This window comes from Perognathus longimembris, chromosome 4 (assembly GCF_023159225.1).
Source record: "Perognathus longimembris pacificus isolate PPM17 chromosome 4, ASM2315922v1, whole genome shotgun sequence".
Taxonomy (NCBI): domain Eukaryota; kingdom Metazoa; phylum Chordata; class Mammalia; order Rodentia; family Heteromyidae; genus Perognathus; species Perognathus longimembris.
In genome coordinates, this window is record NC_063164.1 from 52,025,914 (window position 1) to 52,041,724 (window position 15,811).

At 39.8% G+C, this 15,811-nt stretch overlaps 1 protein-coding gene across 1 annotated transcript in view; it reads right to left on the minus strand.

The window, feature by feature from the left end:
- Window positions 1–15,811, minus strand: part of Dcaf17 (DDB1 and CUL4 associated factor 17) — a 41,881-nt gene that overhangs the window by 25,617 nt on the left and 453 nt on the right. Inside the window, exons 2-4 of the mRNA XM_048345749.1 lie at window positions 15,455–15,558; window positions 1,602–1,725; window positions 430–436 (exon numbers count right to left, since the gene is read on the minus strand). Coding sequence (XP_048201706.1) covers window positions 430–436; window positions 1,602–1,725; window positions 15,455–15,558 — 235 coding nt within the window. The remainder of the gene's footprint in view (window positions 1–429; window positions 437–1,601; window positions 1,726–15,454; window positions 15,559–15,811) is intronic.

Sequence of the window (15,811 nt, forward strand, 5' to 3'; positions counted from 1 at the left end):
AAACAACAACAAATAGCAGTTCTGAAGTTTGAACTCGGTTTCTTACTCTTGTTAATAGTGTGGCCACACCCACAAATCCTTTTTCAGGTAGGGTATGCACAGGCTAACATGAACTGTGGTTCTCCTACTTATGCTTCCCTCATAGCAGAGATGACAAGTGCATGCTACCCATATTCACCTTTCTTGTTGAGAATGTAGTCTTGATAACTTTTTTGCCCAGGCTGGCCTTTAACCTACTGATCTAATGTCTCCTGAGTAGCTGGGATTATAGGTATAAGCCAACTGCTACACCTGCCTTTTTTTGGGAATAATCTACAAGTTTGAACTCATGATCCTCCTTGCCTCAGCTTCCCAGTGTGGAGCTATAATATTTGGCTTGAGCCATAATATTTGGTCAAAAAAATTAAACAATAAATTTAGAATTATTACCTTTATTCTTTAAATATAACTTTTGATCATATATTAGAATCTCAATTTTTCCTGACGATAACCAATGAGATTCAAAGATATGAGTAGTTTGTTGTAGTTTTTTTTTGGTCAGTTGCAGGGATTGAACTCAGGGTCTGGGAGCTGTCCCTGAGCCTCTTTGTGCACAAGTCTAGCACTCTACCACTTGAGCCACAGCAACACTTCCAGTTTTTGAGTGGTTAATTGGGGACAAAAGTCTCACGGGGGACTATTCTGCTGGGCTGGCTTTGAACCACAACCCTCTGATCTTAGCCTCCTGAGTAGCTAGGATTACAGGGGCCTGCCTTGTTGCAGTATTTTTAAATGGATCTCATAGAACTGATACCATAGAAGTATTCTTCAAAAAAAATGAAGCTCTATGATAAAAAGTATTTGGGGAAATGTTTGACAATCATGTGGTTCAGTAGCATTACAAGTATTAACACTGAAGTCTAAAAATATATATAAAATTATATTATATATAACATAAGTCATATACACGTATACTACATAATACATGCATATATATACTTATTATGATATATAATTGATATACTACATATAATATGTATTAAAACACATACATACATACATTATATTAAACATTCTGAACTCAGAATGTTGTAAATGTCTTTTCCTACAGTCTAGATCCTCCCAATATCTCTGGCATATGTATAACAGGTAACACTAGTGGCACATGAGGTAGTGCTGATCTGATCAAGTTTATCCCATTTTTTTCTATCTTATTTTCCTAACAAGATTTATAGAGAAAATGCATAAAATCCACTTTCAAGAATATGTAACAATTTTTTAAAAACCCTTAAAAAAAGAATATGTAACATAATTGTCACTCAAAATAACTGTTCGATAAGTAAGTAAAATGATCTTATATACAAATAATATAAAATAGCTTATGTTGTTATTAAAAAGTTTTAATCAGCTTCTAATCTTAATTAGCTTTTGAGATTTCAAATATATCTAATTTTTAAAAGATTCATAACATGGATTATTTTTCAGACAATAATTATTCATGATGAAAAAATAATTAGAAGGAAGATATATTCTCTTGTTGCTCTAAAGACAGAGGAATTGTGATGATCTTTAAATCTTAATCCTTTATAAACCAACAAGAACCAGTTCTAAGCTAAAAATACTTTAGAAACAAATGCTCTAAAGACAAATCTCACCACTGGGCATTCCCATAATAGAGCATCCTCTATCTTTTCTGATCTGGGACATTTTGGCATTTCATAAAGTTTTCTTGGCTCTGTTGCAACACTGGAATAAAAGAAAAATAAATGATTATTATTAACAGGCAATATTTGCTCAGATTTGATGTGTTGCAAATTTGAGGACACCTCATAGAGTATCAAATTAAAATTTACTTGCTTTTCTTATCTAAATGCAATCTCTTTTCCTGATCACAGAATTCAGAGTACACATACATAGAAAACAAATCTGAAAAATACAGTAAAATATTCTATAAAACTACCCAAAGTAAGTGTTCACATATTGATTTACTTCCTTCTACATTTTCTTGATAGCTACCTGGACAGTTTCCTAAAATTGAATCATAATAAATTCTCTTCTCATGAACATTTACTATTATCTCTGTTCTGATATTTAAAATAAAAATTCATTGATAAGTCCACTGATTTTAGTAGATAAAACAAGAAATCCTCTATAAATTAATTTTACTCCTAAATTACCTTCCAAAGGAGCTGATTAAGTTTATACTTCTATTGGTATTTGATGGGAAAACATCTTTTACTTTTCTTTTTGCCAGTCCTGAGGATTGAGCTCAGGGCCTGGGCTCTGTTTTTGTGTCTTTCTGTGCTCAAGGCTACCGCTCTACCATTTGAGCCACATTGCCACTTCCAGCTTTTTCTGTTTATGTGTTTCTGAGGAACTGAACCCAGGGCTTCAGGCATGCTAGGAAAAGTCTACTACTAAGCCACATTCCCAGGCCTTACTTTTACTTTTTATTTATTTACTTTCTGTATTGCAGACTAGTTTCAAACTCCTGTGCTCAAGTGTTTCTCCTGTCTCAGCATCAGTGTGGGACCACAGCAATCTTTCCATACTAGCTAGTACTTATCTGATTACTACTCATATTTGGTCATAGATTTTTTTTCCCATCACAGTTTGAACTCAGAGCCTCATGCCTGCCCAGCTTGTTTGCTCACCTGGTACTCTACCACTTGATCCACTCTTCCAGCATGTTTTTTTTTTTTCTGCTGGTTGTTTTGGAGACAACCTTGGAGACTTGTCTGCCTTGGCTGGCTTTGGACAGTGATCCTCCAGATCTCAGTCTACTGAGTAGCTAAGATCACAGGTGGGAGCCATCAGTATCCAGCTCTTTTTTGTTTATTAAAGGATGAGCTTTATAATGTAACTACTATTAAAATAAATACTTCTCAGGATAACTTTTGGTTCACTTTTGATACTCTCTATTCAAAGGCTAGAATAAACAGAAATTCACAAGGATCAATGTAACATCACTCATTATATATGATTTTAAACTGTGGATAAAATATCCCTGAATGTCTTCTTAAAAGAATTATATTATGGGGGTTGGGAATATGGCCTAGTGGCAAGAGTGCTTGCCTCGTATACATGAAGATCTGGATTCGATTCCTCAGCACCACATATATAGAAAAGGCCAGAAGTGGTGCTGTGGCTCAAGCGGCAGAATGCTAGCCTTGGGCAAAAAGAAGCCAGGGACAGTGCTCAGGCCCTGGGTTCAAGCTCTAGGACTGGCAAAAAAAAAAAAAAGAGAGAATTATATGGCCCCAGTGGCTTACACCTGTAATCCTACTCAGGAGGCTGAGATATGAGGATCAAGGTTCAAAGACAGTGCAGGAAGCAAAGTTCATGAGACTCTTATCTCCAATTAACCACTAAAAAAAACAAAAGTGAAGGTGTGACTCGAGGTAGAATGCTAGTCTTGAGGAAAAACAACAACACTATATTATATACCACTGATACACAAACCAGTCATTTACTGATTTAACTTTCCTTTAATTAAGGCAAGTATACCCAACTTACCCAACTCAGGGAAGTTATAAACTGGGAATTAAGTGGTATCAATTATTGTTATTTTTGGTAGGTGTGATGACATTATATTCATGTCAGAAAATGTCCAGATTTCCACTAAGAGTATGACATGCAAAGTAGTTTGTAAGGAATTCTTTTCAGTTAAAGTGATAAAAATCACAGAAAGATAACCGCTTAGTCTCTGGAAATGGTTCTGGGGGCACACACTCATTCATGAATTGTGAGTCTGTAGTGTTTGAACCAGAACAGGCTCCATTCTTTTACTTTCCCAGCTCTGTAAGATGGTAAGTCAACCCCAAACTGTTGCAGCCAAGAGCTCAGGGCTCCCTTTCTCCTGTACTTCCACTCAAAGCTCTAGCTCCCTAGGAGTACTTTACACCCAGCCCTCTGCCAAGTTAGCTGGGACTGAGTCCTAGATTACTGTAGTCAAGAGGTGGGGCTCTTTCATCAAATGGATGCTCTAAGATAGGTGAAGCATGGCTGATAAAATTAGGTCCCTGACTGGCCTAATTCCTCTTCATAAAGTGGTAGTTTTACCCTGAGATAAGCTGAAAAGGTCTAAGGCTAGTCAGTGTTTCTTCAACATGTTAACTACTCAGGTCTTAGAGAACTAGCAAAAGATAGCTGGAAGGAGCTTTCCTAGAATCAGGATAAATCTCAAATGCTGTTTCAATTTGGAAATCGTCATGTCCAACAAGGCTTAAAAACAATAAAAACCTGAAACTCTGTAAATTCTTCTCTGATCCATCAGAGAATTGAGGTCACAAGGCAAATTGCTGCCTCTCAAATTAGAATGATAGATGCAGAGAACCGTGGTTTTGAAGGAACCAATACACAAAACAGGTAACAATGACAAAAACCACAAAAACAATGGCACTAAGAAAACTTCAACCACTGATATCTTTAGTTACAGCAAACAGCCACAGCTTAACTTCAACCTAAATAAATATAAAAGTTAATCTAAAGGCCTGCTTACCTCAATTCTTTTTAATGCAATATAGCAGATAGTTTTCACTACTACTAACAACAAAATTACACTGATGATATTACATACACCATTTTGCTAGTAAGGGTTAAATTTTTGTTCAGTAGTTCTTGCAATGTCATTTAGGTACATTTGGGTTACTGAGACCCATTAAGGGGGACCCCTGAAACCAAATTGCATGAAAAATAGCACCTTTTTTTTGCCATTTTCTTTCAATGTCATCAATACGGTGGAATTTTCTTTTTTGTTTTTGGCCAGTCCTGGGGCCTGGACTCAGGGCCTGAGCACTGTCCCTGGCTTCTTTTTGCTTAAGGCTAGCCCTCTGCCACTTGAGCCACAGCGCCACTTCTGGCCATTTTCTGTATGTGTGGGAATTGAGTCCAGGGCCTCATGTATATGAGGCAAGCACTCCTGCCACTAGGCCATATCCCCAGCCCCTACGGTGGAATTTTCTAAAGGTTACAAAAGACTGAATTCAGAAACAGTTGTATCAATTCTTGTCATTTGTTAATTCAGACATATAGAAGTCTTGTAAAAATAATAAAATTACAAGGTGCACTAAAAGGAAAACACAAAGTTTGAAGAGACAAAGCAAACATTAGAATCAAACTCAGATAAGACAGATTTTGTAATGATCGAATCAGGAATTCTGAATAACTGATTCATCTGCTGAGAATTCTAATGGAAAAAGTAGGTAACAACAAGAAGAGACAGTCAATTTAGGTGGGAAGAAGAAAATAACCCTCCAAAAGTAAAAAGAAATGCTGGAAATAAAAAATATTGCTAAGACAAGAATGTCTCGGATAGGTTCATCAGCAGACTGGATATAGCTGAAGAATAAACAAGCTTGAAGACAGATTAACAGAAACTCCAGAGGAGGAGAAAGATGGCGCTGAAAGAATAGGGAGGCACCACGACTCGCACCAACTGAATAGCGAGCTGGGAACTCCAACACCCAACACCCCATCAAGAACCCAGCAAAACCAGCATCCAGAAGCAGTGGAGAAACGCAGGAAAACAAAAAGGAGCAAAAAAGAAGAACCGAAAACCTAAACGGAGCCGGAGATTCTCCGGGGCACCCTCCCCCCACCAGCCGACCCTGGCCCAAACAGGGCCAGGCTGGGAAAGGTGAACCCGGCAATCGGCAGACAGGCTGCCAGGAGCGCAGAATTCATATAGCGGGAGACCCCACGGACACAAGGCAGGGTGCGGACCAAGACACACACCGGCAGCGACGAGAAGTTTGGGTCCACACCGGGTTCGGACAAGGGAACCCAGCGCGGCAGAAAGAGGGAACGGGGAAGCCACCACGATACTTCGCCAACCCCTGAAGGACCAACGGCTGCACGGGACACACACACAAAGCAGCAAAAGTGAGCCCCCCATTATCCCCTCCCCCAACGGGAGACCAGCTATCAGAGACCCAAGCCCGACAAAGAAGCTAGATCTCCCTCCCTCCCCCTCCCCACCACCGAGGGAACAAGAACCCCCCAAATCAGGCGGGAAGCTCCCATCAGGCGCTGGGAAGCCAGTTTAGCAGGGGAAGGGCGGAACAGCCCCAAGCCCCCACAGGTTCCTGAACTGGCAGAACCGGCCCCGCCCCCTTCCCAACAGGGGCCGGGGGACGGCTGGCAGGGCAAGCCCCACCCGAGGTGCCTGGACCTCGCAGACTCTTACAACTAAAATCACAGGCGCTGGTGGGCAATACCGGCCCAGCAGGGTCACCTGAGCCTGATCACGTCCCCCCCCCTCGCAGTGGAGGGGAGGTCTGAGGGTGCCAAGCCACACCCGGACAGTCGATCCCACTGGGCCCCACACATACCGCCTCCCCCAACGGACTCGCGGGAGGGCGCAAGCACAACCCAACAACCCAGGACTCGCTCTGGGAGGCATATCCCGCTAAAGTGCAAGTTGTAGTGGACAACAGCGCACATGAGGGCGGGGACCCCGGCGACAGCACCCGCTCTGGTAGGCGTACCCTGCACTGGTGGGTGGGGCCACAGCGGCAGCACCTGCTGCCATAGATACACCTACACAGGAGGGAGGAAAGAGCTACAAACCAAACCTGAGAAGCCATCCACAGATTTCCAGATGCGCAAATCACAAAGAAACATAACTCAGTTCATCAAAGGGCAAACCAACTCGCCAGCTCCAAAAAGCAGCACGACTGAAGAGGAGATGGAGACTAAAAAAGCAAATGAGGCCATGTTAACAGGAATGATCGAAAGTGTCAGAAATGAAATCAGAAAACAATTCCAGGAGTTTAGAGCGGAAATCTGGAAGGACACCCAGGAAGCCAAGAAAGAAATGGAAGCAAAAATGGATACAATGCAAGCCTGCTTTAAAGAAATGGAAGCAAAAATGGGTACAATGCAAGCTGCCTTTAAAGAAAATCTCCACATCCTGAGAATTGAAATGCATGAAAAAATAGATTTAAAATACAACTCTTTAAAGGAAGAAATTTCCACGATCAGAGCTGATATGACAACCATAAATAGCTCTCTGACATCCATAAACTCCGCAATTGAAACCATAACACAAAGAGTGGACCATATAGAATCCAGAATCTCTCGCCTGGACGATGAAGCAGCTGACAACAACCAGAAAATGACCACACTCCAAGAAAAGGTGAAGCTTCAGGGAAGGCTAATCCAGGAACTAATGGACAAAGACAAGAGATATAATTGGAATAGAAGAAGGAGCCGAATACCAGAACAGAGGGCTTAATCATGTTCTCAATAAAGTTATTGCAGAAAACTTCCCCAGTCTCACAGGGGACCCCATCCAGGTAACCGAAGCCTATAGGACACCTGGCAGGCCAGACCCCAGGAAAGCCACCCCAAGGCACATAATATTCAAGACTACAGACCTCAAGATTAAAGAGCAAATTCTGAATTCAGCCAAAGCGAAGAAGGAAACTTTTTTCAATGGGAAGAGGATTCGAATAACATCCGACTTATCCACACAAACTTACCAAGCTCGAAGTGAGTGGAAGAACACCATCCAAGTACTTCAGAATAACAATTTACAACCTCGGATCAAATATCCAGCGAAATTGGAGTTCACATTTGAAGGGAGAACCAGATCTTTCCACACCAAAGAGGAGCTAAAGGAGTATGTGAATAAAAAACCAGCCCTACAGCGAATATTTAAGAGAGGAACCCCACCCAACAGAGATAGTAAAAGACACACAGACAGAATCAGAAAGAAACTTCAATAGCCAAAGTCCAGCAGAAAGACCAGCTCACTAAAGACAAAAAAAAAAAAAAAGAGGAAAAAACAGCCCAACAAGAAAATGGAAGGAGAAAAAACACCCTTATCCTTGACCTCTTTAAATATAAATGGCTTAAACTCCCCGATTAAGAGGAGCAGACTGGCAGAATGGATTCGCAAACAAAAAGTTGACATCTGCTGTCTACAAGAGACCCACCTTACAGCAAGGGACAAAAACAGGCTTCGAATGAAAGGATGGAGCAAGATCTACCAAGCAAATGCACCCACCAAAACGGCAGGTGTAGCCATTCTGATCTCAGACAAGCTGGACTTCTCTTTAAAGTCCACTCAAAAAGACAAAGAAGGACACTACATATTAATACAAGGAAAAATCCAGAATCAAGAAATCACAGTGATAAATGTATACTCACCGAACAAAAGAGGCCCTACATATGTCAAGCAAATTCTCACAGAATTACAGAGCAAGATAGACGCAAACACGATCATAGTGGGTGACTTTAATACTCCTCTCTCTCCAAGAGACAGATCCAACACCCAGAGGATTAGTAAGGGAGCTGAGGACCTAAATAACACCATTTCCCAAACGGATCTAACAGACCTATATAGAACCTTTCACCCTACAGAGACCCAATACACCTTTTTTTCAGCAGCCCATGGATCATATTCCAAAATAAACCATGTCATAGCCCACACAAAGAACCTCAGCAAATACAAAAGTATTGACATCATCCCATGTATTATACCTGATCACAGTGGATTAAAAGTAACCCTCAACAACAAAGGAAACCACAGACACTATACACACTCTTGGAGGCTAAACTCCACACTGCTATCCAACACTTGGGCCACAGACCAAATTAAAGATGAAATCAATGAATTCATAAGCCACAACGACAAAGAAAACACATCACAAAGAAACCTATGGGATACACCTAAGGCAGTACTGAGGGGCAAGATCATTGCACTCAGCACCCACATTAAAAGAATGGAAGCAGAGCAGGTGAATACCCTCATGATGAAACTAAAACAACTGGAGAAACAAGAAATGACAGAATCTCAAACGACTAGGAGGGGAGAGATCACAAAGATTAAAGAAGAGATAAATCTGATTGAAAATAGAAAGACCATTCAACAAATAAATAAGACTAAAAGCTGGTTCTTTGAGAAAATAAACAAAATTGACAGACCCCTTGCAAGACTTACAAAAAAAAGAAGAGAAGAGACTCATATTCGTAAAATCAGGGACTCCACCGGAAAAATTACAACAAGTACACACGATATTCAAACAATCATAAGGAGCTATTTCCAAAACCTCTACTCAGCAAAAAACAATAATTTTACAGAAATGGATCAATTCTTACAGAAGTATAAACTGCCCAAACTGAACCAAGAAGAAATAAATCAACTAAATAAACCAATAACTTACGGTGAGATACAGGAGGTAATCAAGATCCTCCCTACTAAGAAAAGCCCAGGCCCAGATGGATTCACCAACGAATTCTACAAAACCTTTAGTGAGGAGCTAATACCAATACTCCTCAAACTCTTCCGCGAAATAGAAACAGAGGGAGAAATCCCAAACTCATTCTACGAAGCTAATATCATACTCATTCCCAAAACAGGTCAAGACCCAACAAAAAAAGAGAACTACAGACCAATATCACTAATGAACACAGACGCAAAGCTCCTCAATAAAATATTAGCTAACAGGATCCAGAAACTGATCAAGAAAATCATACATCATGACCAAGTAGGCTTCATCCCTCAGTCACAAGGATGGTTCAACATCCGTAAATCAATCAACGTAATTCACCACATAAACAGATCTAAAATTAAGAATTACATTGTTATCTCAGTCGATGCCCAAAAAGCCTTTGACAAAATACAACATCCATACCTATTAAAAGCTTTGGAGAGAACAGGAATAGATGGAACATTCCTCAAAACAATAAAAGCCATATACAACAGACCAACTGCTAATATATTAAATGGAGAAAAACTTAAATCATTCCCCCTAAACTCAGGAACAAGACAAGGATGCCCACTCTCCCCACTTCTGTTCAACATAGTGCTGGAATCCCTAGCCATAGCAATAAGGCAAGAGGAGGACATCAAAGGGATCCACATCGGCAAGGAAGAAATCAAGTTATCCCTATTCGCAGACGACATGATCTTATATCTGATGGACCCAAAAAACTCAGTACCCAAACTCCTACACCTAATAAACCAATTTGGCAAAGTAGCAGGATACAAAATCAATCCACAAAAGTCAGCAGCTTTTCTGTACACCAGCAATAGACAAACAGAAAAGGAAATTATGGAAACAATTCCATTTACAGTAGCCAAAAAAAGAATAAAGTACCTAGGGATCAACTTAACCAAGGACGTGACGGACCTATTCAATGAAAACTACAAAAATCTAATAAGGGAAATCAAAGAAGACACAAGGAGATGGAAAGACCTCCCATGCTCATGGGTAGGCAGAATCAATATAGTGAAAATGGCCATATTGCCCAAATTGTTATTCAAATTCAATGCAATACCTATCAAAATCCCAGCCACATTCTTCCCTGAAATAGAGAAACCAATCCATAAATTCATATGGAACAGCAAAAAAAACCTAGAATAGCCAAAGCAATTCTAGGCAAAAAAAATAGTGCAGAAGGTATCACAATACCAGACTTCAAGCTCTACTACAAGGCCATCATAACAAAAACAGCATGGTATTGGTATAAAAACAGATCGGAAGACCAATGGATTAGAATTGAAGACCCAGAAATAAAACCGCACTCTTACAGCCAACTGATATTCGACAAAGGAGCTAAAGACATACAATGGAATAAACATAGCCTCTTCAACTACTGGTGCTGGGAGAACTGGGCAGCCATATGCAGAAAACTCAAAGTAGACCCAAGCCTATCACCATGCACCAAGATCAACTCAAAATGGATCAAGGACCTCAACATCAGACCTGAATCCTTGAAACTACTGAAGGACAGAGTAAGAAAGACACTAGAACTTATAGGCACAGGAAGGAACTTCCTGAATAGAGTCTCAGGGGCACAACAAATAGGGGAAAGACTCAGCAAATGGGACTACTACAAATTAAAAAGTTTCTGCACAGCTAAGGTCATAGCCACCAAAATAGAAAGACAGCCAACGATATGGGAAAGGATCTTTACCAGCACAGCAACAGACAAAGGCCTGATATCGGTCATCTACAGAGAACTCAAAAAACTAAGCCCCTCCAAGCCCAATAAACCTATTAGGAAATGGGCAAAAGAGCTAAAGAGAGACTTCACAAGAGAAGATATAAAAATGGCAAAGAAATACATGAGGAAATGCTCAACATCCCTGCTAGTAAAGGAAATGCAAATAAAAACAACCCTGAGATACCACCTCACCCCAGTTAGAATGGCCTATACTCTGAACTCAGGAAATAACAAATGCTGGAGGGGCTGTGGGGAAAGAGGAACCCTTCTCCATTGTTGGTGGGAGTGCAAATGAGTACAACCACTTTGTAGAACTGTATGGAGGTTTCTCAAAAAGCTCAATATAGACCTACCCTATGACCCAGCCATACTACTCCTAGGCATCTATCCTAAACAGCAAAACCCAAGATATAAAAAAGACATTTGTACTTCCATGTTTATCGTGGCACAATTCACAATAGCCAAAATATGGAAACAACCCAGATGCCCCTCCACAGATGAATGGATCCAAAAAATATGCGATTAGGAATGGTGAAATATTGTTATTCGCAGGGAAATGGTCAGAACTCGAACAAATAATGTTGAGTGAGACAAGCCTAGAACACAGAAAACAAAGGGGCATGATCTCCCTGATATATGACTGTTAACAAAGGGAGACGGAGAGACATTAGAGACCAAGTCTGTGAACACTGTATATGTTCTTGATACATTGTATATTGCATATGTGTCTACCTGACCTAGACAAGGGATGGAAAAACAGGTTGTAAGATATCACAAGAAATGTACACACTGCCCTACTATGTAACTGCACCCTCTTTGCACAACACCTTGTAAAAAAATTTATGTTCAATTAATAAAAAAAAAGAAATATTCACTCTTAAAAAAAATAAAAGGAAAAAAAAAAAGAAACTCCAAAACTAGGGAGAAAAAACCAAAACAATATGCAAGACAAATGGAACATTAGAAAAGGTGTAATACAGTCATAATCCTGAGCATGCTTCATCTCTTCTGATCTTGGAAGCTAAGTAGGATCAGGTCTGGCTAGTAGTTGGATGAATATATATATATATATATATATATATATATATATATATATATTGAGAATACCACACAAACAAAACTTAAAATTGAAACAGGGCTGGGAATATGGCCTAGTGGTAAAGTGCTTGCCTCGTATACATGAAGCCCTAGGTTCGATTCCTTAGCACCACATATATAGGAAAAGCTGGAAGTGGTGCTATGGCTCAAGTCGTAGAGCGCTAGCTGTGAGCAAAAAGAAGCCAGGGACAGTGCTCAGGCCCTGAGTTCAAGCTCCAGGACTGGCAAAAAAAAAAAATTGAAACAATAATGGGACAAAATTTTCCAAAACATTGCAGAAATCAAGCCACAGTTCAGTGAATCAAGAAAGCCTGGAAAACATCAATGTATTATTTTTTTTAAAGATCACATTTAAAAACAGAAAATCTTCAAGGTAGTCAGCAAAATGTGCCTATACTACAGAAAAGTGTAAGAATTATATAGGGGTGGGAATGTGGCTTAGTGATAGACTGTTTGCCTAGCATGCATGAAGCCCCATGTTTGATTCCTCTGCACCATATAAACAGAAAAAGCTGAAGTGGCACCATGGCTCAAGTGGTAGAGTGCTAGCCTTGAGCAAAAGAAGCTCAGGGCCAGTGCCCAGGCCCATAGACTAAGCCCTAGGACTGGCAATTAAAAACAACAACAAGAATTACATCGAACTTCTCTTAGAGACCATTCCAACAATAAAGTAGAATGGAATAAAATAAAATATCTGAACTTTTTAAAGGAAAACAAAAACCTACCCCCAACACAGTGTGTATCCAGGGAAATAGTCCTTTAAAAGTAAAGGAGAAACATTACTTTGATACAAACAAAAGTTGACAATATACTGCCAACAGACTTTCCTTGTAAGAAATGTAATAAGTTTATTAAGCTAGGCATGGTTGTATATGCTTATAATCCCAGATACACTGGAAGCTGAAAAAAATTTGAGAAGAAAAATGCTGTAAAGCAGGGAATTGGTTCACACCTGTGATCCTAGCTACTTAGAAGACTGAAATCTGGGATCTGAGTTCATAGGCAGCCTAGGTAGATAAATTAGCGAGACTCTTACCTCTAATAACCAGCAAAAAAGCCAGAAATGGAAGTATGGCTCAAGTGGTAGAGTGCTAGCCTTGAATAAAAAAGCCAAGAGAGACGTTCAAGCCCCTAAGTTCAAGCCCCAGTATAGGGGCACGTCCCCCAAGCCCCAAACACACACACACACACACAAACTCAAGTCTGCCCAAAGAACAGAAGAATGCTGGAGAAGGAAGGAATAAATTAAGACAAAAATCCCTTGTTTTTCTTAATTTTTATTGATTAAAAAAAGTTGTTCAAAATATAAACAGCAAGAAGGCATTCAGATAGTTTTAGCATAAGGATAAGAAAAACAAATTACACCAAATTACACAAGAAGGAGAAATTAGGCATACTCTGAGCCTAAGTACCTGTACTACCTATGGTTGTCTTGTGGCAAACAAAGCACATTTATCTGTTCTCCAGAATGTGATTTAGGGCTCTTATCTAGTCCCTTTTTTCAGTGGAAATTAGTTTTAGAGATTTTGGCTTCCTGAAATTCAAACTTTTGTAATTCCAACATGTGCAATTTTAATCTAGTAGAACTGTCAGTTTAAGGATTTTAGACTTTAAAATTTTTGATCCTTTGTGGTTTTAACCTTCAAGATTACAGTATTAGATTATATTCTCTTGTCTTACGATGTATAACAATAAGGATGTAAAATTAACTATGAAGATGGTTGTTTATAAATTTAACAATTGTTGAACTGTACAATTTAAATAGAATGGTGAATGAATATCTTAATAAAGCTCTTAAAAAAGAAAATGCTGAGCAAGGTGCCAGTGGCTCATGCCTGTGGTCCTAGCCACTCGGGCTGCTGAGATCTGAGGATCACAGTTTGAAGCCAGCTCAGGCAGCAAAGTCTATGAGACTCTTTATCTCCAATTAACCAGTAAAAGAGACAGAAGTGGAGCTGTGATCTGTGCCTCAAGTGATAAAGTACTTCCCTTAAGCAAAAAAGTCCAGAGACACCTACGCCCTGAGTTCAAGTTCCAGAAACACATAAATAAACAAATAACTAAAATGCCTGTAATTTTTGAGATGTAAATTTTAGTATGTCTAGAATGTTTTCATATACTTAGAAATGAGATAAAGGGAAAGATACAAGTGTTGCAAGAGGTAGTTTTTAATCTGTGCAATAGGTGGGTAGGGGGTTTACTGGGAATTTCCCTCTAGCCTCACATTGGATGGTCTTGGACTTATAAATACTAAGCCTTTGAAAAAATATTTTCTCTATTACAAAAACTAATTACAAAACACAGATATGCTCTCCAAAGTAGCATCTAATAACTTAGTGAGCAGCTTTTTTTTTTCTCTGTACCAAGATTTGAACTCAGGGACTCTCACACTTGCTTAGCTGAGGCTCTAGCACTTGAGCATATGTTAGAGATGAAATCCTTACTAAGGACTTTTCTGCCCTGGCTGGTTCTGAACAGTGATCCTCTGCATCCCAGCCTCCTTAGATCTTATAACCTAACCTTATAAGCACAAGCCACTGTCACCAGATTTAGGCAGCTTTCTTGTGTTGTATTGTGGTTTGTGTGTGTGTGTTGGTCCTGGGGCTTGAACTCACAGCCTAAGCACAGTTCCTGAGCTTTCTGCTCAAGGCTAGCACTCTACTACTTGAGCCACAGCTTAACTTTTGGCTTTTTTGGGTAGTTACTTGGAGATAAGTGTCTCACTGACTTTCCTTCCCGGCTGCCTCCAGTAGTTTTAAACTTTGAAATAGTTCAACAATGATCCTCAGATCGCAGCTTCCAGAGTAGTTAAGATTTCAAGTGTGAGCCACTGACACTTGGATGTCTCTAGTATTTTTAAATTATAAAATAGTAAATTGGGGCTGGGAAAGTGGCTTAGCGAAAGAGGGCTTGCCTTGCATGCATGAAGCTCTGGGTTCAATTCCTGAGCACCACATAAACAGAAAAGGCTGGGAGAGGCCCTATGGTTCAAGTGGTAGAGCGCTAGCCTTGAGCAAAAAGAAGGCAGGGACAGTGCCTATACTATAATTTTACTTCAAACCTGGTTTTTCCAAGTTGAAACCTGCAACTTTAGATTCAAGATTGTTCTTAATTACATACATTTTACCCCTTGTGTTTGTACGTGCATGCAAGTACTGGGGCTTGCATTCAGGGCCTCTGGCTTGTTTGGTTTTCAAAGGCTGTCACTCTACCACTTGGGCCACACCTATACTTCCAGGTTGTTTGCCCCACCTGGCTTAGAACCAGAATTCTCAGACCCCAGGCTCCTGAGTAGCTTACTATTACATGCATAAAGCCACTAACACCTAGCTCCTAGTTTTATTTGAGGCTTTTTTTTTTCCTATTTCACTAAACACTAAGTGGGCATATAGTTCTACATAAAAATGGCACTAAAGATTACCTGCTGACACAGCATCGATAATTGTTAAAATATATTCTTCCCCTCTCATAGGCTATAGGTGTCTTGGAATGAGTTGTCCAAACATTCTTAAATGTAGTACTCTCCTGAAAGACAAGGAATTCCGGTTTAGGAATGAACTCGTTACTTTTAATTGCATTCACTTTAAGTTGGATAGCAAAAGTTATCATTTTTAAAGTAATTTCACGCGCGTTAAAAAGCAATATTTAAAATTCTTCCTGGTCCGGTCCTCATACTTGATTTGGGCACCCAATCTTTACAACGAGTTTGCAGGGAGGCATAAAAAGGTCAAAACTAACACCATGTGAAGCCCTTCTTAACACCTATGAACTAATCCCA